The 25,576-nt window shown below is 35.7% G+C and overlaps 1 protein-coding gene across 1 annotated transcript in view; it reads right to left on the bottom strand.

Moving 5' to 3' along the window:
* Positions 1-25,576, bottom strand: part of LMBRD1 (LMBR1 domain containing 1) — a 125,729-nt gene that overhangs the window by 36,646 nt on the left and 63,507 nt on the right. Inside the window, exon 9 of the mRNA XM_028097815.2 lies at positions 23,838-23,990. Within this exon, the coding sequence (XP_027953616.1) occupies positions 23,838-23,990 (153 nt within the window). The remainder of the gene's footprint in view (positions 1-23,837; positions 23,991-25,576) is intronic.

The following is a 25,576-nucleotide window of genomic DNA, read 5'->3' as shown; positions in this document are numbered from 1 at the left end:
AGAACAATAATAGCAGACCTGGGGAGAAGGTGGAATCTGATCTCCAGAGTTACCACAGCATATCATTTAAAATATCCCAGGTTTTAAGAAAAAAAATTAAGAGACATGCAAAGAAACAGAACATGGTTAACACAGAGGGGGAAAAAAATCAATAGGCAATGTCTTTGAGAAAACCCATTGGATTTCCAGACAAAAACTTTAAATCCAGTGTTTTAAATGTGTTCAAAGAACTAAAGAAAATCATGACCTAAGAACTAAAACAAAATATGAAAACAATGTCTCACTAAATAAGGAGAAATTATAAAAAAGAAGTGAATTGAAATTCTGGAGTTGAAATGGCCATGAATATTTCACCAGAAGGGTTAAACAGCAGATTTGAGCAGGACAGAAGGAAAAAAAATGATCGAACTTGAAGATAAATCAACTGAGATGATCAAGTCTGAGGAAGAGAAAGAAAAAAAACAATGAAATAAAGTGAACAGAGCCTCAGACACATGTGACACCATGAAGCCTAAGTTCAATGGGATTCCCAGAAAAAGAGGAGGTAAAAGGACAAAAAGAATAAGAAATAATGGGCAAAAGGATTCTAAATTTGATGAAAAATAACCTATGTATCCAAGAAACTCAACAAACTCCAGGAGGAATAAATTCAAAGACATCCACACCTAGACATACATAAATGTAGGGAAGGGCACATCAGAGATCTTGAAAGAAGCAAGCAGGAGAGATCATCATGTAAAACAGATTCTCAGCAAGATTAACAGCTAATTTCCTATCAGAAACCATGCAGGCCAGAAAACAGTGGTAAAACAATTCAAATAAACTTAGAAAGACACAAATTACCAAAACTGATTTTTAAAAAAAGAAAATCTGAAGAAATCTATAACAAGAAAAGTGATTGAATAAGTTATCAAAAACTTCCCACAATAAAAGCCCAAAACAAGATGACTTCACTAGTGAAATTTTACCAAAGGTTAAGAATTAACACTAATTGAGAGGCTGCTGAGAAGATGGCAGAGTAGGAGGACCCTGGACTCACCTCTTGCCACATGGCTGCCTAGAGAGCACCCACATCGGCAAAAATAACCCAGAAAGCAACTGGAAAGCTGGCAGAACAGACTCTTCACAGCCCGGTATAGATAAGAGGCCACAGTGAAGCAGATCCACCCCCTCCGATCGCTCTTGGCAAGATCCCATCAAAGTGGTGCCATAAGTATGGCAGTGTGCGTGTCGCCCAGACAAGGGTCTAGCACCACTCCAAAGTGAGTCCTGCTCCAGGGAGAGGGAAAGATAACCACATACCAATCTGACAGTGACCCCAGCAGTGGGCTGGGGGCAGGCAGCTGGTCTGACTGCAGGCCCCACCCACCAACAAAAACTTCTCAGGGGACAACACAGGTAAAGTGCCTGCATTTTGGTGTTACTTCATCTCTGGCAAACACCTGATCTGACTCAACTCAAGCCCAAAGCAGCCCCGGACCACCCAGACTAATACTACAGACACCAGACTGCCCACAATAGGCAGAGAGCCATCACAGGCTGGAATGAGGGCAAACACATCTCAGCCACAACAGGACACCCCTGTAGCAACACACATAGGAAACACCCCCTGATGCACCATTTTCTGGTGAAAAGGAGACACTGCACTGCAGGACCTCTTCTTCATAAAGCCACTACTTTCAAGTGCAGGAGATGTAGCTGACTTTCCTAACACAGAGAAACAGACACAACAATAGACAGAATGAGGAGACAGACGAATATGTCCCAAATGAAAGAGTGGAACAAAATCAGAGCAGGAGACTTAAGCGAAATGGAGATAAATAATATGTCTGATAGTAATTTAAAGTAATTTAAAGTAATGCTCATAAAGATACTCATTGGACTTGAGAAAAGAGTGCAGAACCTCCATGAGACCCTCCACCAAGAGACAGGAGATGTAAAAAAGAACCAATTAGAGCTACTGGACTCACTAAATGGAAATAAAAACAGACTACCTGGAATAAATAGCAAACAAGATGAAGTAGAAGAACGGATCAGCCACCTGGAGGACAGAGTAATGGAAAGTAATCAAGCTGAGCAGATGAGAGGGGGAAAAATATGCAAAATGAGAACAGACTCAGGGAACTCAGCGACACTGTCAAGCATAACAGTCGCATGATAAGGATTCCAGAAGGAGAAGAGCGACAAAATGGGGCAAATAGATTTGTCTGAAGAAATAAGAGCTAAAAACTTCCAGAATCTGGGGAAGGAAAGAGAAATCCAGATCCAGAAGGCACAGAGAGCCCCCAACAAAACCAACTCAAAGAGGTCTGCATCAAGACACAAAGTAAACAAGATGGCCAAAAGTAGTGATAAAGAGAGAATTTTAAAAGCAGCAAGAGAAAGGAAAGCAGTGACATACAAGGGAAACCCCATATGGCTATCAGTGGGCTTTTCAGCAGAAACTCTGCAGGCCAGAAGAGAGCAGCATGATAAATTCCAAGTGCTAAAAGGAAACACTCTACAGCCAAGAATACTCTATCCAGCAAGGCTTCCATTTAAAATAGAAGGAGAGACAGAGTTTCTTAGAAAAATAGAAGTTAAAAGCAAAACCAGCCACGTCCCTGTCACACACGGTGCCATCGGCCTGTGGGTCCCAAATTCACAGTCCAGCCGCCCTCTTGCCCGAGTCAGCATGCGTGGCCTGCCACCTGCTCAATGCCAAGTCAACACGCCTTCAGCTCAGATTGCCAAGGGCTCAAACTGGCACTCTTCCCCTCAAATTCCAGCCCCTGTGCTCAAGTTTGTGTACAAAAGTGGGCATAATTACAACAGCAGAATGAAGCAACCCAAACTGACACTAATTCTGTGGAATATAGAATGGATAAAAGGAGTGTGCTAGGCTGAGAACATCTCCAACAGGCACATCAAAGAACAATACAGCATGATTCTGGTTAGTAAAAGAAGCAAAACTGGGAAAAATAAAACAAGATGAAATCAGAGAGGGAGACAAACCATAAGAGACTCTTAAGCATAGGAAACAAACTGAGGGTCTCTGGAGGGGAGGTGGGTGGAAGGGTGGGGTAACTGGGTGATGGGCATGAAGGAGGGCGCATGAGGTAATGAGCACTGATGAATCACTGAACGGTACCTCTGAAACTAATAATACAGTATATGTTAATTGAATTTAAATAAAAAAAGGAACCTCCTCCCAAAAAATTAATACTAATCTTTCACAAACTTTTCCAAAAAAAGAAAGAAAAGGAAGGACGACTTCCCAACTTAATGTATGAGACCAGTATTACTCCTACTAAAACCAGCCAAATATGTCACAAAAAATAAAAACTATAGACTAATGTTCCTTATAAAAACAACTGCTAGAGTCCTGAACAAAATATTAGCAAACGATTTATCTGGCAACATGTAAAAAGAATTATGTACATAACCAAGTGCAATTTATCTAAGGAATGCAAGGTTGGTTCAACATAAAGAAATCAATCAATATAATACAATGTTTTAACAGAATAAAGGTCAAAAACTGCATGATCTCAACAGACGCAGAAAAAACATTTGACCAAATGCAACACTTTCATAAAAAAAGAAATACACACACACAAAAAACACAACAAATTAGAAATACATGGGATAATCCTCAACCTGTTAAGGGCAACTACAGAACTTATACAGCTAATACTATATTTAATGGTGACACACTAAAAGCTTTCCCATTAAAATCAAGGAAAAAGCAAGAACGTTCATTCTTCTTTTTTTTTTAAGATCTTATCTACTTATTTGAGAGAGAGAGACAGAAATAGAGACAGAAAGCACAAGCAGGGATGAGAGGGAGAAGCAGGCTCTCCACTGAACAGGGAGCCCAACTCAGTGGAGCTCGATCCCAGGACCCTGGGATCATGACCTGACAGCTTAACTGACTGAGCCACCCAGGAGCTCCAAGGATGTTCACTCTTGCCACTTCTACTGAACAGTACACTGGAGGTTCTAGCCAGGGCAATTAGGCAAGAAAGAGAAATAAAAGGTGTCCACATGGGAAAAAAATAAAATTTTATATATATATTTGCAGATGACATTTTCTTGTAGATAGAAAATCCTACGAATATTGCAATAAAACAATTAGAACAAATAAATGAATTCGACAAGATCGCAGGATACAAGATCAACATACAAAAATCAGCTGTATTCTATATACTAGCAGTATACAGTCTGAAATGAAATTACAAAAACAATTCCATTTATAGGCATCGATAACAAAATATTTAGCAGTAAATTTAACCAGGAGGTACAAGACTTGTACACTGAAAACTAAAAAACATTGCATAAAGAAATTACAGACTTGAATAAATGGAAAGACATTTCATGTTCATGGATCAGACTTAGTATTTCCAAGATGGCAATATTCCCTAAATTGATCTACATTTTCAGTGCAATTTCCATTAAAATCCCAACTGGCTTCTTTGCAGGAACTGGCAAGCTGATTCTAAAATTTATATGGAAACGCAAGGGACCCAGAAGAGCCAAAATAACCCTGAAAATGAACAACAGAGTAGAGGGCTCACACATCACAATTTCAAAACTTACTACAAAGCTACAGTAATTAAGACTATGTGGCACTGGACAGACATATAGAACAATGGAATGAAACTGAGATTCCAGAAATAAAACTGTACATCTATGTTCAACTAATTTTTGACAAAGGTACCAAGTAAATTCAGTGAGGAAAAGGATAGTTGGTTCAACAAATGGTGCTCAGATAAATGGATATCCACATACAAAAGATGAAGTTAGACATCCTACCTCACACCATATACAAAAATGAATTCCAAATGGACCAAGGACCCATATGTAAGAACGAAAACTATAAAACTCTTAGTAGAAAACATAAGTGTAAATCTCCATAACTCGGGATTAGGTTATGGTTTCCTACACCTAGTACATGTAACAAAAGAATAAATCAGATGCCATCAAAAATAAAAATGTTTATGCCTCAAAGAATACTATCAAGAGAAGTTGAAAACAGAGCTACCCTATGACCCAGCGATTGCACTACTGGGTATTTACCCCAAAGATACAAATGTAGTGATCCGAAGGGGTACGTGCACCCCAATGTTTACAGCAGCAATGTCCACAATAGCCAAACTATGGAAAGAGCCTAGATGTCCATCAACAGATGAATGGATAAAGAAGATGTGATATATATATAATGGAATGTTATGCAGCCCTCAAAAAACCCGAAATCTTGCCATTTGCAATTACATGGATGGAACTAGAGGGTATTATGCTAAGCGAAATAAGTCAATCAGAAAAAGACAAGTATCATATGATCTCATTGATATGAGGAATTCTTAATCTCAGGAAACAAACTGAGGGTTGCTGGAGTGGTGGGGGGTGGGAAGGATGGGGTGGCTGGGTGATAGACATTGGGGAGGGTATGTGTTATGCTGAGCGCTGTGAATTGTGTAAGACTGATGAATCACAGACCTGTACCTCTGAAACAAATAATATATTCTATGTTAAAAAGAAAAAAAAGATAGTAGGAAGGGAAAAATGAACGGGGGGATATTGGAGGGGGAGACAAACCATGAGAGACTATGGACTCTGAGCAACAAACTGAGGGTTTTAGAGGGGAGGGGCTGGGGGGATGGGTTAGCCTGGTGATGGGTATTAAGGAGGGCACGTATTGAATGGAGCATTGGGTGTTATACGCAAACAATGAATCATGGAACACTACATCAAAAACTAATGATGTAATGAATGGTGACTAACATAATAAAATTTAAAAAAATAAATTAAAAAAATACTATCAAGAAATGGAAAAGACAATTCACTGAATGGAAGAAAATATTTGTTTCCTGAATATAAAAAATTCTTACAACTCAACAATAAAAAGGCAACCCAATTTAGAAATGGCAAAGGATATGAATAGGTATCTCTCCAAAGAAAATATAAAAATTGCCAATAAGTGCCTAAAAAGATGCTCAACATCACTTATTAAGAAAATGTAATCAAACCTACAAAGAGATACCATTTCACACTCACTAGGATGGCTATAATGAAAAAGATAGTAACAGGTGAAGATGTAGAGAAATTGAAGCCTTCATATGATTCTAATGGGAATATAAAATGATACAGCTACTTTGGAAAATAGTCTGACATTTCATCAAACAGTTTAAAATATAGAGTTGCCACATGACCCAGAAATTCCACTCCTTGATATAATATCTAACAGAACTGAAAACATATATCCACACAAAAACCTGTATATGAATTTTATAACAGTATTATTCCTATTAGCTAAAAAGTGGAAACATCCCAAATGTCCATCAACTGATGATGGATAAACAAAATGTAGTATTACCTATACAGTGAAATATTATTCAGATAAAAAAGAATGAAGTACTGCTATAATGCACAACATGGATGAACCTTTAATAATATTATGCTAAGTGAGGGGCACTTGGGTGGCTCTGTCAGTTAAGAATTTGATTCTTGATTTCTGTTCAGGTCATTATCTCAGGGTCGTGAGATCAAGCCCCGTGTCAGGCTCTGCACTCAGTGCAGAGTCTGCTTAGGATTCTCTCTCTCCTCTCCCTCTGCCCCTCCCCCTGCTTGCTCTCTCTCAAATAAAAATCTAAATAATTATGCTACGTGAAAGAAGTCAGACACAAAATGAAACATATTGAAAGATTTGATTTATATGAAATGCCCAAAATAGGCAAATCTATAGAGACAGAAAGTAGGTTAGTGGTTGCCAGGGGCTAGGGGGAATGGGGCAGACCACTAATGAGCATGGAGTTTCTTTTTGAGGTGAAGAAAATGTTCCAGAATTAGATTGTGATAGCTGTACAACCTTGTGAATATACTAAAAAACACTGATTTGTACAATTTAAAAGGGTGAATTTTATGATATGTGAATTAGATAACAATTAAAGAAAAATAAGTTACATAGGTCCACAATCACTTATCCACAATTCTGAAAAATTATCCTAGATATTGAACTTTTTTCCTAACTCATTTGTTGGTAAAACCTGGCTTAAACTAACATGGAGATTTTTATACTCTTTATTTTAAACCCACTTTCTGTGAATATTCATATATTCACTGCAGAATTATTAACGTGCTTGAAAGAAGGAGAGATGCTGCTCAGTCCTGTGGGGGATGTTATTAAGTATATAATAAATATACTTGTTCTAAAAAATGAAAAATTCTGAATTTTGCAGTATTTGACTAAGAATTTTTACAAAGGATTTTTGGTCCATCCTATACTGAACATAATCTGTTACATATATGTGTATACAAAACCAGAGAAAGGAACCAATTTGGTCCAAACTAAATAATTCAGCTAGAAAATATACAAACCTCTCCCTCCCCATACATATGGAACAGTAAGGCTAGCTTGAATAAAACAAAGGAGATTCAAAGGAGACAAGAAACATGAGAAGTTGGGGCTTCAATACAGGGAAAAGGTCTATTACCAAATGGGGATAGAAGAGAAAGACACCCTTAAAAAAACAACTGGCATTTAAAATTAAGTACAAAGCATGGCTAGAATTTTAAAATTTTAAATAAGCCTCATTACTAACCCCTAAGTCTTCAGTTCCACTCCTCAGTGGTAACTACCATTAATTCTTACAAATCCTTCCCAAAATGTGTATGCTGAGGGGTATGTGTGTGTTTCAGAAGAGTATTTGCAACCTGAACGTTAGTTTCAGTTAAAATACAACACACATCCTGAAGAATACTTTAAGCTTTTGTTTAAGAAATGATTTCATTTTATATAACACATGGAGCTTCATTTTAATGGCTGTACAGTATAATACTTCCAAGTATGGAGGTGATAATTCATTAAGCCAATCTCCTACTGATGGACACTAGTTATTTTTACATGTTTATTAGAAACAAAAGTGTAACAAACAAAAAGTGATTCTTAAAAACTTAGTAGACTTTTATAACATTTTTGAGTTTACAGAAAAATTGAGGTAACAGTACTTAAGTTCTTATAAACCTCTCACTCCCATAATAGTTTCTCCTATTAACATTTTGCATTAGTGTGGTACATTTGTTACAACTGATAATACTGACACATTACCTATGGTTCACAGTTTACATTAAAACTTCAATGTTTGCGTTATAAAGTTCTATGGGGTTTGCCAAATTCATAACCTCATGTATTCACCATTACAGTATCACACCAAATAGCTTCACTGACCTAAAATTTCCTGTTTCACATATCCATCTTATTTTACCTCACTCTAACCCCTGACAATCATTGATCTTTTCTTTGTCTTTATAGTTTTGCCTTTTCCAGAAGAGAGCTGGAATCATAAATTATGTGGTGTTCATAGACTGGCTTCTTTCACTTAGCAATATGTATTTAAAGTTCCTTCATTTTTTTCTGTGATTTAATAGTTCATTTCTTTTTCTTTACTGAATAATATTCCATTGTCTGGAAGTACCATAATTTGTCCATTTACCATGAAGATATCCTTGGTTGCTTCCAACTTTTGGCAATTATGAATAAAGCAACTACAAACATTCATATGCAGATTTTTGTGCAGACATAACTTTTCAACACAACTGGATAAACACCTAGAAGCATATTGCTGGAATGTATGAAAAGACCAAGTTTATTTAGTTTTATAAGAAACTTCCAGAGGTGCCTGGTTGGTGCAGTCAGTTAAGCAACTAATGCTTGGTTTGGGCTTGGGTTGTGATCTCAGGGCTGTAGGATCAAGCCCCACGTCACTGTTTGTGCTCAGCCCAAAGTCTACTTGGGATTCTCTCTCCCTCTGCCCCTCCTGCTTGCATGCTCCCTCTCTCTCAAATAAACAAATCTTTTAAAAAAAAGAAACTGCCAAACTGTGTTCCAAGATGGCAGTACAATTTTGCATTCCCATCAGCAATGAGTTCCTGTTGTTCCACATCTTTGCCAGCATTTGGTTTTGTCTAATTTTTTAGACAAATCTAAATTTTTAGATTTTAACCATTCTAATAGGTGTGAAATGGTACCTCATTGTTTTAATCTGCAGTTCCTTAATGACATATTTATATGCTTATTTCCCATTTGCATATCTTCTTTTGGGATGGGTGTCCGAACTTTGGCCCATTTTTTAAAAATTGGGTAGTTTCTTATCATTGAGGGTTTTTTTTTAGGATTTTTATTTATTGAGAGAGAGAGAGAATGGTAGAGAGCATGAGAGGGAGGAAGGTCAGAGGGAGAAGGAGACTCTCTGCTGAGCAGGGAGCCCGATGCGGGACTCAATCCTGGGACTCCAGGATCATGACCTGAGCCAAAGGCAGTTGCTTAACCAACTGAGCCACCCAGGCACCCCTTATCATTGAGTTTTAAGAGTATTTTGTATATTTTGGATTGAAGCCCTTTATCAGATACGTATTCTGCAAATATTTTCTCTCAGTCTGTGACCTTTTTGCTCTCTTAACAGTGTCCTTCATAGAGCAGAAGTTTTTGATTTTGATAAGGTACAAGTTAACAAGTTTTTCTTTCATGGATCATGCTTTGGTGATATATTAAAAAACTAAGGTCAGCTAGATTTCCTTCTGTTATTCTCTACAAGTTTTATAGTTTGTTTTTTTTAATATAGTGGGTCCATAATTCACTTTAAGTTTTGTGAAAGGTATAAGGTCTATGTCTAGATTCACTTTTTATAGATGTCAAATTCTTTCAGCACCACTTGTTGAAAAGACTATCCTTTTTCCAATAAATTTTCTTTGCTCCTTTGTCAAAGATCAGTTGACTACAATATGGGTCTATATCTGGGATCTCTATTATGTTGCATTGGTTTATATGTCTCTTCTTCCACCAATACCATGCTGTCTTGATTACTGTAGCTTTATAGTAAGTCTTGAAGTTGTGTGGTATCAGTCCTCTGACGTTGTTCCTAAGTATTATGCTGGCTATTCTGGGTCTTCCCCCCAGCCCACATAAGTTTTAGAATCAATTTGTCAATATCCACAAATACCTTGCTGGGATATAGACCAAGTTGGGAAAAATTGACCTCTTAAAAAATGCTGTTTTAGAGCAGTGCCTGGGTAGCTCAGTCGTTAGGCGTCTGCCTTCAGCTCGGGTCACGATCCCAGGGTCCTGAGATCGAGCCCCACATTGGGCTCCCTGTTCCACGGGAAGCCTCCTTCTCCCTCTCCCACTCCCCCCGGCTTGTGTTCCCTCTCTCGCTGTGTCTCTCTCTGTCAAATAAATAAATAAATATCTTAAATGCTGTTTTAGAAATATAAATATATAGAACAGAAACCAAATTTTTCCTGGATATTAATCAGATATAAATCATGTTACTTTCATTAATCCACAATAAAAAGGTGAAATGTTATAATCTATGAAGAATACCAAGTAAAACATTGCTTTTGTCAGAATAAAAATACTATTAATGCTACTAACTTTATATATGATGTTATCTAAACCAATGATGGATCAGCTGTCTAGAAAATTCTCCATTACCTACAAAGAAAATTTAAGTTCCTCTACCTCATTAATAGCATACCATTCCCCCAAATCTCTTCCCTTTCCCTTTTACATTAAGTTTAAAACCTTGTGTTCTTTTCATTTAAAGCAGTGGTTCTAAACTGGATAACCGCCCTTCAAAGGACATTTGACAATGTTTACAGAAAGTCTGTCATGATTTGGGGGGATGGGAGGGGTAGGGGTGGGTTACATCAAGTGGGTAAGAATGCTGCTAAAGGAATGCTGCTAAACATCCTACAATGCACAGGACAGTACTTACCCTCCCCAACAAAGCATTATTGGGCCTCAAATGTCAAAGGTGCTGAGACTGGGAAAGTCTGATTTAAATTGAACCCTGCATGGTATTAGAAAGCAGCATGAATAAGCTATCATTTCAGCAAAAATAAACTTTTTATCATTCTCTTAAAATCATTTTGTGTTTTGGTTTTAAAATGCTTATTAATAAGCTTAAATCTCTTCTCCTAGGATTTAATATCATCTGACAATATAAAACAAACCTCCCAAGCAATACAGAAAGAAATAATATAGGGTGAGTTTTTTTTTAAGACACACGAGATTTCATAGGTGAATTTCCCATATCCATAAAATAACTTTTGTGTATCCAGGATATAACCAAAAACAATAGAAAGTTACACCTAGAGACTCAAACAAAAGTTATAGGTGTAAAGTTAATTTCTATTGTATTTTATTATTAATGTTAACTTAAATAAAATACCATGTACTGCTTCCTTTTTTGCCAAAAGCAATGGCTGGTGTCGAGAAGGCTTAAGAAAAATTGTGTGTTTTTGAGGCATATTGAAAAATGTGAGCAAGGGAAACCTCTTTCTAGTTTTCTAACTGTTTAATAACAATGAGGTTAGGAAACAGAAGCATTCCCTCTTTAAAAATTGCTTAGAATCTTGTTAATCAAAGAGTGGTCATGGACCAGTAGCATCAGTATCACCTGGGAGCCTGTTGGAAATACATACTTTTGGGGCTTAATTCAGGTGTACTAGATCAGAATCTGTATTTTAACAAGATTTCCTCAGTAATTCTTACATTAACATTGAGAAGCTGTGCCTTAAAAAAGTCACCTAGAATGTTAGATGACTACAATAAAAAGACACCACGTCAGTCTAGGTTAAGAGTTTGGAAAGAGCATTTTGGAATGGAGAACTGGATTTAAATTTTAACCCAAACTGGAATTTTCTTCTCTCCAGAGGCCATTTGACATCCTATGTCCAGTATTACATAGTGAATGGCCATGGGTCCCAGGCCCCTAACTCTAGATAGCAAACCAATTAGTCTTCAAGAATTTCCTCATAGGTAGAAGGCAAGAACACATGATTTTCATTATCAAATCATGACAGGATATTATAAGTTACAGTTCTACGAAGAGAATTGTTTTACAGGTGCAAATGTTCTACAAAAGTTTTTTAAAAAGTTAGAAGATCAGTAATATTCAGCTCTGACTATAAATTATTATATTGTAAAGAAAATATTTGCAAAATATTGCAAAGAAAATTATTAATATTGCAAAGATTCCCATGGTGATTTGTCAGTGTAGTATCAGCTTATGATACTTGGTCATGGTTATAATTTTCCTTATATTAGAAGCGTTTTCTTCCAGTTCAATACTATTCAGATGAAAGAGACTTTCATAAAAACTGACATTAAAAATGGAAGTGGTAAGGATAATGCCAAAATTTGGGGGTGGGGGAGTAGGGGAGATCTAGTAAAAGTTAGGACTTTAAAGCTTTGTTTTGACATAATTTCAGATATACGAGAAAACTGCAAAAATTGCACAAAGAATTTCAGGTATCCCTTCCAACCAGATTCTACAAATCTTAGCATTTACCTTGTTTTATTATTCTGGCTGAACTATTATTTTTGGGTATGAGTTAAAGAAATATACTTTAATACCTATTCTCTAAAAGCAAATTCTTTCACATTATCACATTTCAACTGTCAAAATCAAGAAATTAATACTGATAGAATGCTACTATCTAATCTATAGACCTTATTCAAGCTTCAATTTTTCCACTAAAGACCTTTACAGAAAAAAGTTTTGTTTTTTTACTGGTCCAAAACGCAATTCAGCATTATACACATTGCTTTTGTCTGTTTAGTATCCTTTAATTTGGAAAAGTTCCTAAACCACTTTTATTTTCATGGCCTTTAGATTTTGAGGAGTCAAGCAGTTATCTGCATTGTCCTTCAATGTGGGTTGCCTATGTCCTCATACTTAATTCAGCTCATGTATTTTTCGCAAAAATGACAAAAGGTACAATCATACCTATTGCCCCATTCCTGATGAGCTTAATCTGGACTAGATGGTTAAGGTGGTTCTGGTCACGTTTCTCCACTGTAAAATTACTACTGTCCTCTTCAGAATTAATGTCTTAAAGGGAAATACTCTGAGATTATGCAAATATCCTGTTCTCACAAAACTCTCACCTTCTAATTTTAGTATTCATTTATGTCTCCTGCAAGAAGCAGTATGTGGTGTTTGCCAAACACTGATTTTCTGGTATTTATTCTACATTTATTAGGATTCCACTGTAGGGAGAGCTTTCCTTTCTCCATTTACTTATTTATATCAATATATTCATATATTTTCATACTTAAATGGTCCCAAATTTAGGAACTAGGAGCCCCTTTAAGCTGGTTCCTTTAATCATACCTCAGCTACTCCTCAGCACATCCTCTCCTTCTGACATAGCAGGTGTGGGCTTATATACTTTCCCAGCACCAATCTCAGCATCAACCATTTCTCCAGTCAGTCCTGTTTCCTTTCAATGAAGTTAGTGTTTTATCTATTAATTAAAACATACACATAGAAATTAATTTATGTTTTTCTTCTCTGTTTTCCGCTTTTATGTTTTTTTCCTTGTGTTTTCTTTTGGCTTAACTTTGTTCCTTTGCTAGCCTTTTGTGCTTGGAATTCAGTGTGTATATTTTTATCCTTTTATTTTTATTAATAAATGTGTTTATAGCATTGAATTTCCTGATCACTATTTCCTGATTATGGTTTTAAATATATCCCATAGATTCTAATGATTTTTCCATCAAATTTTTAGAAATTTTGCAATTTGTTTTTCTCCTTTCCTTTCACCCGGAAGTTGCTGAAAATAAGGTTAATTTACAAGTGAAAAGTGCCTTAGCTTATTGATTCTGTTATAATTTCTAGGTTTAATGCTGCATTGCAATCAGGGAAGAGTTGTCTGTAACATATCTACTCTGTAGAATTCACTGACAGTTTCTTCATGACGTAATATATGATCAATTTAGTAAATGTTCCATGTGCACTTGGAGAGAAGGTGTAGTCGCTACTATTGGGATGTAAAGTTCAAAAGTTATGATACACCGTATTGATTATATTTAGGTCTTCTATAATCTTACTCAATTTTGTGCACCTCAAATGTCTTACCCTGAGTATGGTGTTATGTTATTCTCATACTGTTAACATATTTCAATCTACGTCTCCTTGAATCTCTTCTACTTCTTGCTTCATAAAGTTGGTTACTGCGTTCTTTGGTACATAACTATTTTATCTACCTTGTAACTTGTGAATTTTCATATTAATAAGTATATTAGTTTTCTATTGCTACACTGAAAAACTACTACAAATTTAGTGGCTTAAAACAACATCTTCTTATTCGGTAGGTCAGAAATCTGGGCACAGCACAGTTCTGCTAGTTCTCTGTTTAAGGTCACACAATATCAAGTTGTCAGCAGAGCTGTATTTCCTTCGGGAGGCTCTAGGGAAGAACCACTTCACACTCTTTAAGATTGTTCACAGAATTCGGTTCCTTGAGGTGACAGGGCTAAGGTCTTTATTTATAGTCTTTGCTGGCTATCAATTGGGAGTCTTGTTTCCTTAAGCTGCTTGCATTCCTTTTCACACTGCCCCCTCCATCTTCAAATTAGTAATGGCAAGTCAAGTCTTTCTCACATTTTTACTATCTCTCACTTACCCTTTATAGTATATTTCTCTGACTCAGGTCAAAAAAGTTCTATGATTTTAAGGGGCGACCCAGATAATCTCCTTGAAGTCTGTAACCATAACTGCATCTGCAGAGTCCCCTTTGCCACTTCATTTAACATACTAAGGGTTCTACGGATTAGGGAATGGAAATCATTGGGGAAGGAGGAAGAGATTCTGACTATCACAAAAAGTATCCTTTGTTGGATTTAATGTTCTTAGGCTTCAAATTCTACTTTATCTAACATCAAGATCACTATATGTTTTCTTATTATTTCCATATGCCTAGCATATCTTTCAATACATATTTTTAGCCTTCGTCAATCTGTTTTAGGTGGCTCCTTTAAACAGCATATAGTTATATCTTGCTTTGTGAGGAAAATTAAAATTTTTCTTTTAATAGTGTTAGGTCCACTCATATTTATTGATATGCCTGAAACATTAATCTCAACAGTCTTACTGAGAATTATGTGTATATTTCTTGTGTTTCTTACTTAATATGTTTTTCACTCTTTTAGTTCCTTTTTGTCAAGAAGATTTATACTTTTGTTTTAGTGTACTTCAATTTTCAAATGCCCTTAGCCCATTTTCTTGTTTAGCCCTTTGGTATAGAGTTGTTTAATTTTTATGTATCCAATTCCCACCTAATTCCGCACACAGTAATCTATGAGAAACCCTACTTCTCTTTCCCCCTTCTTAATTGCATGATTTGTTTCATCAGAACATACAATGTTTATACATAGTCTCACCCTTGCCCACATCTTTTCTTCACAGATCTGCAATATTAAATATTCACCTTTATTTCTTTTGCTGATGTTTTCCCCTCTCACCTCTTGGCTGATTAGAGCTTGGCAACTAGTGGATTTCTCAAGAGCACATGGGTACAGAATTCCCTGAGTTTTTAAATGTTTAAAAATTGTTTTTCTAAAAGATAGTTTGGCTAAATATAAACTTCTGGCTTCATACTTTTTCACTGAGACTTTTTTAATGTTCCCCCCATTCTTGCCTTGCTTTATCATGTTTTTTAAGAAGTCTGATTCTAACTATGTTGCCCTTGTAAAGTCAGTTGATTTTTTAATTTGGAAATCTTGAAGGCTCTTCTTTAATTTTGAAGTCAGTGTTACTAGGAAAATGCACATAAATTCTCCCAGGTACAAGGTGGCTCTTTCAATATGTAGATTCATGTCTGTCTATTTTTAGGTGGATTTTTTTGGAATATGGCTTTAAATATTAGTTCCTGCTAATTTGTTTTGTTTTACTTCTGTGTGGATACCAATTAAACCTATGTAGTTTCTCTTTCTCTTCCATGTCAACATTTTTTGATCCTTTTTATTTCACCTTGTTTTCTTTCTCTTGGTTGTTACCTACCTTTATTCAATGCCACTTATTAAATTTATTTGAGTCTATTCTCCTTTGGACACCCTATAATTTTGTATTCATTTCTGAATTTAACTGTGTTTTCCTTCCATTTTTTCCCACAGTCCAACTCTTCATTTCTCCCTGGTTTTTAGCCACTTGTTTTTTGTTTCTGTTTTTTAAATAGTGGTAAAAGATATATAACAAAGTTTACATCTTAATCTTTTTCTAAGTATACAGTTTTGTAGTGTTAACTACATTCATATTGTTGTGCAACCAATCTCCAAGAATTCTATCTTGCAAAACTGAAACTCTGTACCAATTCAACAACAACTCCCCAGGTTTCCCTCTTCCCAACCCCTGGCAACCACCATTCTTCCTGTTTCTATGAATTTAACCACTCTGGATACCTCATATAAGTGGAATCATACAATTTTTTTGTGTGTATGTGACTAGATTAGTTAACTTTTAGGGGGATTCAGATCAATCTCAGGCCCACCTCCAAATCTCCTCTTCTCTCTCCCAAGCAATTTTCCCCAAATTATCTTTGTTTAAACACAAAGTTTTACAGTAAAAGCTGAAGAGAACACTTAATGGATTTGGGGATTTTTGTTTTGTTTTGTTTTTACTTATAGGTACAGTTGATTCTCATTTGCAGATTCTGTATTTGCAAATCCATTTACTCACTAAAATTTATTTATAACCTTAAAATCAATACTTGGGGCACTTGTGGTCTTCTGGGATATGTGCAGAGTAATGAAAAAAATCTAAGTCACCTAATGTGCAAGTTTCCAGCTTGCACAACAAGGCAAACACTCTTTCTTATTTCAGGTCTCATACTGTAAACAAGTATCTTTTGTCTATTTAGTGTTCCATTCTTTGCATTTCTGTGCTTTTGTGTTGGCACTTTTGCTCTTTTAAACAGCCCCCAAGCATAGTGCTGAAGTGCTGTCTAGTGTTCCTAAGACTAAGACGGCTGTGATTACTGAGAAAATACATGTGTTAGGTAAACTCTGTTCAGGCATGAGTTATAACTGCTGTTAGTCTTAAGCTCAATGTTAATGAATCAACCACATGTGTTAAACAAGTTGTTCTTCAACACAAACACAAAAAACAAAGTTATGTATTGATCAGTTATTGATTAACAAGACCCAATCCAAGCTTTTCTACACACTTAAGTTTCATGACTGTACTAATATAAAGATGGATTAAGTCGCTTACAAGTGGGTTTATTCTTATATGAACTTCAGTATCCATATCATAAAGTTACTGGCAATCTTCAAAAGACACTGTAGGTTACAGGAACTCTAACACACAATTACTACCAACCTAAACTACCCGAAAGACATCTTAAGAAGCACCTAAAGTATATATCTCATGTAGTGATCAAGTAAAAATCTGGAATGCACACTTATACTTCCAGTAAAACATTTAATAAGACTTCTTTAAAGTTAGAAAGTGCTAGTCTTTGTCTTTAGACATACTCAAACAGTATGGCCTAAAACAAACTACCACCACCATGTAAAACATACATGCTTTAAGTGTTATTCTGAGAAAGAAAATCTGCTACATCTTTAAACATAATTCATAGTAAATTTCAAAGGGTAAAATGACATGACAAAAATACTAGTAAGGAAACATAAAAATATTTCCACACACCTTCAAAACAATGCACTGTGTATGATGAAATTATTTTTCACTGTTTGCTCACCTTATGAAATTTAGTTGGTTTATGTTTGTGTATATGTTGGGGGGTTAGGAGATTAGTGGGACAAGCAGAAATAAAAATTTTGCTAGTTTATTATGGGTCTGATTCAAATAAACAGAATCAAAAATAATAAAATGCTTAGGAATAAATTTAAACAAAGAGACAAAAGACTTATACACTGAAAACTACAAAACACTGCTGAAAGAAACTCAAGTAGACATAAGTAAATGTAAAGACACGCCATGTTAATGAACTTAAAGCCTTAATATTGTTAAAATAACAATAACACTGAAAGTGATCTACAGAATCAACACAATGCCTATGAAAAGTACAAAGGTATTTTTTGGAAAGGTGTTTTTATGCAGAAACAAAAAAACCTATCCTAAAATTCATATGGAATTTCAAAAATCTCAAATAGCCAAAACAATCTTGCAGAAGAAAAACAGTTACAAGACTCATATTTCCTATTTCAAAACTTACTACAAAGCTACAGTAATCAAAACAGTTTGGTACTGGCATAAAGGCAGATATATAACCAATGAAACAGACCCCAGAGATGAACTCTCCCATACATAATCCAAATTTGTATAATGTCTTCAAGATTCATCTGTGTTACAGATGTACCAAAATTTCATTCCTTTTTAAGATGGAATAATATTCAATTATATGTATATTTCACATTTTGTTTATCTGTTGGTGCACATTTGGGTTGTTTCCAACTTTTGGCTTTTGCAAATAATGCTGCTGTGGTAACTGGTGGACAAGTATCTGTTTGAGTCCCTGCTTGCAATTCTTTTGCAAGAAGCAGGCTCCCCGCTGAGCACAAAAGAACAAATACAGAATAATTCCACTTATATGATACCCAGAATAGGCAAATATATATATAGTAAACATATATATATAGTAAATATAATAATATATATATAATAAAATAAAAAATTATATTTAAAACCTAATGAATCTATAGGTTACCCAGGCCAATTAGCTGTAAAAGCTCATAGTATGCCCTTCTGTCAGGGGAGAATTTATTCAAGTGTTTAATTAACATTAGACTGTATGCTTAGAAATGTATTCAGTATTACATATAAAAGTTGTTTTAAGGAGCCATTAACTTATTTTAATTAGATGCTTAGTTTTATAAATGTCTACAACACAAAACTGCTTTTTTCCCTTGAGTTCTCCGGCACCATTTAAGAAGTGGAAAAATCCTATATATAGAACTATAACAACAGCAGCTGCAGTTTTCTGAGCTGTTTACATCAAAAGGCACTAACACTACATACATTATTTCTTTTAATTCCCATAACAAAAATAAGGTAAGTATGTAACTCCATTATAAGGATGAGAAAAGTTAAGGTTTAGAAAGGTGAAGTAACAGGGCACCTGGGTGGCGCAGTTGGTTAAGTGCCCAACTCTTGATTTCGGCTGAGGTCAAGATCTCAGGGTCGTGAGACCAAGCCCTGGGTCAGGCTCCAAGCTCAGCAAGGAGTCTGCTAAAATTTATCTCTCCCTCTGCCCCTGCCTGCACTCGTGCTCTCTCTCCCCTCCACCTCTCAGAAGTAAATAAATAAATCTTAAAAAAAGAAAAAGAAAGGTGAAGTAACAAGTTTACATAGCTGGTGAGGCTCAGAACAAGTATTCAAAACCAGATGTATGTGACAGCAAAATCCCTGCCTCTGAAATGAGGTATGCAGGGATGCCTGGGTGGCTCAGTTGGTTAAGTGTCTGCCTTAGGCTCAGGTCATGATCCCAGGGTCCTTGGATAGAGCCCCGCATCAGGATCCCTGCTCAGCGGGGAGCCGGCTTCTTCCTTTCCCTTTGCCCCTGCCCCTCCCCCACCCTGCTTGTGCTCTCTCTCTCAAATAAATAAAAATCTTAAAAAAAAAAAAAAGAAATGAGTTATGTATACCCCGCAAAATACATGGTAATGTGAAATCACAAGATCAGTAGGTATCTCAGGGGATCTAATCTTAAGGAAAAAAAAATTATATTTTCTCAAAAAAGTCACACAATCATCAAACTCTGAACTTTTGCATTTGCAAAAATTTAAATCTAATACATTTTATAATAAAATAAACATGGATTAGAATACAGAGTAAAAGGCAATACTAGCACAAAATTTTGAGATAGAGCATAACTTCAAAGAAATTTTGTATCAGGAGCTTCTCACAGGTCTTAAGTCACCTCCAGCATGTACTGAGCAATGCAGAGGAATGAGTGGGCCTATCTCTACCTTCTTCCACTAGGACTACTTGGATGATAATGTTTAAGCACTTAGAGCATGTGACTTCCCATTTCTGATTATATCAACTGTGCACAAACACACTGAAGAAAAAATAATTTTCATATTTCATCTGAATAAAAAAAGCAGTGCTTATCTCTTCACATTCATGTTAAACCCTCAATTATAGAACAGTAAGTTTATATCCCCAGAGTTTTCCTTCAGGCATGCCTATTACTCCTAATTATTCCTATTATTCCTAACAGGCCCAGAAAATGAAAGACAGGTAAGCACTTAGATCCATATTCAAGAATAATACATATATATAACAAAAAGAGTAAGTGGTAAATTGACTGTATGGGAGGTTTTAGCTGGTACAATAAGAAAAAAAAAAGCACCTGGAACTCTTAGATTGAAAAGGAAGAAATAAAACTGTCTCTTAGCAGCTAACATGTTCATGTACATAAAAATTCCTTAGGAATCTATAATAAGGCTACTAGAGGTAATAATTTAGCCAGGTTGCATGATATGAGATCAATGTACAAAAACAAATTTCTACATACTAAGAAGCCAATAACTGAAAACTGAAATTAAATAAAATCATGTGTAACAGTATAAACAAAGATATAGATATATTTATCACAATATTTGAAAGACCTCCATGCTGAACCTACAAAATACTGCAAAGAGAACTTTCAGATGTCATGAATAAATGGAAAGATCTCATGTTCAGGGACTAGAAGATTCAGTATTAAGATATTAAAGCCGGCATCCATCTTGTCAGTTCAGACGAGAAAATGAATACCAAAGGGCCTACCATCCTTGGGCACAGCTGGACTGGCCAGGGAACCTGTAGGAATACAACCCCACTAGCTTACAAGTAAAGATATAATCACCAAAATGTACTTAATGAAATTTCTAACATATAGAATAAAGGTATTTTTAAGATTCCAAGTCTCTTGAGATGGAAAAGACCTCTGAGGCACCAAAGCAGTACTAGAGTACCTGCTAACATGGGCCTCCAATCAGTGGGGCTGACCTTCTCAGGAGGGCCCCTGCCCCAAAATTTGCCTTTAAAAACCTTCACTTGCAAGCCATCAGGTAGTTCAGGTCTTTAGAGCATTAGCTCCCTGTTATCCTGGGTGGTGCCACACCAGTATCATTCTTCACTGCAAAAGACTGGTGTCAGTTTTTACTGGCTTGATGTTCATCAGGTGGACGAACTCTCATTTGGTTCAAGTTTACAATATCAATTCTCCCCAAATTTGCCTACAGATTCAAAGTAATCCCAATAGAAATCCCAATGGGTCTTCTGTAGAATTCTACATTGATTCTAAAATTTATATGGAAATGCAAAGATCTAGAATAGCTAAAACAATATTGAAAAAGAAAAACAAAACTGAAGAATTTATACTCCTTGATTTCATGACTGACTGTATAACATACCAGTAATCAAGTTTTAGCATAAGGACATATAAATCAACGAAGCAAAAAAGAAAGTCCTGAAATAGATGCACACATACACATGATCAATTGGTTTTGACAAAAGTACCAAGGAAGTCAATGAGCAAAGAACAGTCTTGACAAAAATGCTGCTGAAACAACTGAATATCCATACGGAAAATAAACCCTTAAGTTATACCATCCCACAATATTAATTATATTGCAAACCTAAAATATAAGAGCTAAAACCATAAAATTTCCAGAAGAAAACAGATGAGAAAATGATTGCAATAAAAATTTAAGGAACATCTCTTTGAATGACAGTTTAAGAAAACATAAAGGCAATCTATAAAGTACGAGACAACATTCACAATACATATATTTCACAAAGTACTTAATGCAGCATATATAAAGAATTCTTGTAACTCACTCATAAAACAAATGTTTAATTTTAAAAAAAGGACAAAAGATTTACACAAGCATTTTAAAGAAAATACACAATAAGAATACTAAAAAATGCTCAGTATCATTAGTCACCAAGGAAATGCAAATCAAAACCATAATAGTATTATAAATCCATCAGAATAACTATTACAAAGTTACAATATAAGAGTTGACAAGGATGTGAAGCAATGTGAAATCTCATATTGCTGTGGGAATGCAAAATGGTACAACCACTTTGGAAAATACATTGGCAGTTTCTTATACAGTTAAATGTACATTAAACATTACACTCAGAAATTCTACTCCTAGTTATTTACCCAAGAAAAATGAATGAAATGAAAACACACATCTATATCAGATATTCACAACAGCATTATTCATAATAATCTCAAACTGGAAATAACTCAAATCTCCACTAAAAGGTGAGTGGATAAACAAATTGTGACATAGACAGACACATCAGGATGCTACCCAGCAGTAAAACAGAATGAATTACTGAAAGAAAACATGCAACAGAGACAAATCTCAAAAACATTTTGTTGCACCAAAAAAGCCAGAAAAAAGATTATACTACACTCTTATGATTTCATTTACATGAAATTATAGAACACAAAAAACTAAACTATAATGACAAAGACATCAACACCCAGGGTCTGAGTTCCATGGGACAGGGGAAGACATCAAGTAGCTTTTTGGAGTGATGTGGATCTTCCATATCTACATATCTGTATTTGGCAAAATCAATCTGCACACTTATTAAAGTTGATTTAAAAATCCCTCCAAACATAGGTTCAGTGAAATAGGACAGAGTGTGTTTAAATCAAGGTAGCCCATGTTAGACCAGTTTATAAATATTTATAAAGAAGCCATATAAAAAATACAGAATTAAGATAAGGTTGAGGAGATTAAAAAAAAAAGACTGAGGAGGATTTCATCATACTTCTGGTATTATAAAGACAATCACCCCGCAAAAAAGGAGTGGTGAGTCTTCAATAAAATTGATTCTAACAGAAGGTTTAAAAATACACAATAGGGGCACCTGGGTGGCTCAGTCAGTTAAGCATCTGCCTTCAGCTCAGGTCATGATCCCAGGGTTCTGGGATCGAGCCCCGCATCGGGCTCCCTGCTCCGCGGGAAGCCTGCTTCTCCCTCTCCCACTCCCCCTGCTTGTGTTCCTTCTCTCACTGTATCTCTATCTGTCAATAAATAAATAAAATCTTTAAAATAAATAAATAAAATAAATAAATAAATAAAATAAAAATACACGATAGATCTGATTACGATATATTTTTGAAGAACTCTTTCAAAAACCAGGTTTTTAAGGTGAGCAGTCAATGCATTTCCTGATTTCCTTTCTAATTACAAGAGGAAAACAAAGCAGAACTCAACCTGACTAACCATTTCATGAGGCTCTCTAAAACATTTTTTTTAAACTTAGCCAAAACCCACTTTATAGCTTTATCTTGCTTAACCTTCCTTAAACCAGTCTATTCACTGCACTTTCTAAATTACAACTTACACACTATTATATACAAAGCTTGGTGTTTGAAATGCCAGATACAGAATAGACAATATAGAAGTCTGTGGCCAGCAGTTCTAGCTACTTTTTAGACTCAGAGTTTTATTATTATGCCCTTAGTTCAATGTAGGTACTTAAGTTTAGGTACCACTGTCTGAAGAATTCATGGCTAGCAAATGATACTTTCAAAAAAGAAAAGAAAGAAGGAAAAGAAGGAAAGGGAGGGAAGGAGGGAGGCAGTAAGGATTAATTAATGGTTTTCTGTACTAAATAATACCTTTTTACATACTTTCAGAAACATACCATCTAACAATGAAGCAAATTCTATTACTTTCAGTTAGGGTTCCTGAGTTCTAATATGGGTTCCAGTTCTCCTAGTTATGGAGAAGTACAAACTTGCAAAATGTGTTAGCAACACACTACATTACTTTCTTATATTTTAATTTAAATTTCCCAACATCTCTGTTATAATACTTGCTTTACACATGAGTAAATGAATGAAGCTCAGAGAGGTGTGTAACTGGCCCAAACTACCAAATGACAGAGCTATGATTCAAAATCACTTTAACTCCGAAATTCATGCTCGTAAGTACCATGCTGTAATTCCTCACAAAGAGAACTCAATTACTCTAAGAGGTCTACATAAACTTGGGAAAAGAGTGACAAAGATAATTTTTTTAAAACTCCATTTACCTTCAGGGGACGCAGAGCACCACAAAATTTTGTCCACCAGCTGTTTTCAATGAATTCTAAGTGCCTCTCTCTTTTCCTAAGTGTTCGTAACCTTTCTTCAAATTGTTTTAAGGCACGTTTATCCCTTGCTGGCAAAGGTCGACCGTCTTTGCTCTGCAAGTAACAGAACAAAATAAAACAGTTTTTTACCATTAAGGTCTTAGTAAAGTACCCATCAGATTTATCAAATCATGCAAAACCTTTTTTAGGTTGGATACTCCTTAGGCAAATTTACAAACTGAAAAAAAAAAAAATGACATCTTTGTGACAATACACATCTCTGAACCAAGATCAGCATCAAAATATAGATGTGTGTACATTTAATACTGAACTTCTTGATTCCTATTTTCCAAATATATGGTAAAGTTACGTGGAAAGGAGATAAATATCTTTAAAAATGCCCTTTTTATGGGGTACTTTATTCAATTTGTTCAATTACTCTCACCTCCAAGCTCCTCTTTCTATCCCTTATCTTAGTATATTTGGTTCTACCCCTTCTCTCCCTTTGGTCAGCCCCCGATTCAGATACAGCAGAGGGATGTAATACCAGTATGTGTTATGCAGAGGTATTTATAACAATTGCTAAGAAATGTCACTTTCTTATTCTCCAAGGACTTTTGCACATAAGTTATCTTTTCTTTGGCCAGCCTACTGAGAGGTAACTTTCATCCATCTATTTTTATCTGATGCTTACTATAACCATAAGCAGTACCTTTCTCAATGGTGGTTCAAAGATAACACTTTCCTGCTTGAACTCCCCTGCCCACAAGTGTCTTCAATTGGATACAATAATTAGTTACAATAAATGACAATTGCTAAAAATAAACAAAAAAGGTAACATAAATTTGTTTGCTTTTATTGGAAGCAACAAGAAAAATATTTACATGGAACTGCATTTTTAAAATGTAAAGACATCAGGGGCATCTGGGTGGCTCAGTTGGTTAAGTGTCTGCTTTTGGCTCAAGTCATGATCCTAGGGTCCTGGGATTGAGCCCTGAATCAGGCTCCCTGCTCAGTGGGGAATGTGCTTTCTCCCTCTCCTCTGCCCGCCTCCCCAACTCATGCTTGTGCTCGCTCTCTCAAATAAATAAAATCTTTAAAAAAATAAAATGTAGGGGCACTTGGGTGGCTCAGATGGTTAAGCGTCTGCCTTCGGCTCAGGTCATGATCCCAGGGTCATGGGATCGAGCCCCACATCAGACTCCTGGCTCAGCGAGGAGCCTGCTTCTCCCTCTGCCTCTCTCCCTGCTCATGCTTTCTCTCTCTTTATCTCTGTGTCTCAAATGAATAAAATCTTTAAAAAATAAAAAAATAAAATAAAATGTAAAGACATCAGATATTAAAATGTTAATATCCCTATTCAGATTTAAATAGGTTCTTAAGAGAGAGACAACAAAATTGCTCTCTAGCATATGCAGTGCAGCCTCATCTGAAATCATAGCTATAATGAAGACAATATCCAAATATCCTTTAATAAAGATACCTGCACAGTAATAATGATCTCTTTACATAATGGCACTGCCATACTCTTCTGGAACCAGCCGTCGTCTTCCATACTTTATCAAACTGCTTCTCAAACTTTATCATGCATAACAATTACCTTGTTAAACACAGATTTCTAGACCCTATAAATAAAATTTAGTTGGTCTTGGGTGGGGTCTAAAATGTGCATTTCTACCAAAGTCCCAGGAGATTCTGGT

This window comes from Eumetopias jubatus, unplaced genomic scaffold (assembly GCF_037043125.1).
Source record: "Eumetopias jubatus isolate StellerSeaLion01/CBP00866 unplaced genomic scaffold, mEumJub1_p1.0 scaffold_6, whole genome shotgun sequence".
Classification (NCBI taxonomy): domain Eukaryota; kingdom Metazoa; phylum Chordata; class Mammalia; order Carnivora; family Otariidae; genus Eumetopias; species Eumetopias jubatus.
This window is presented reverse-complemented; position numbering and strand designations above follow the sequence as displayed.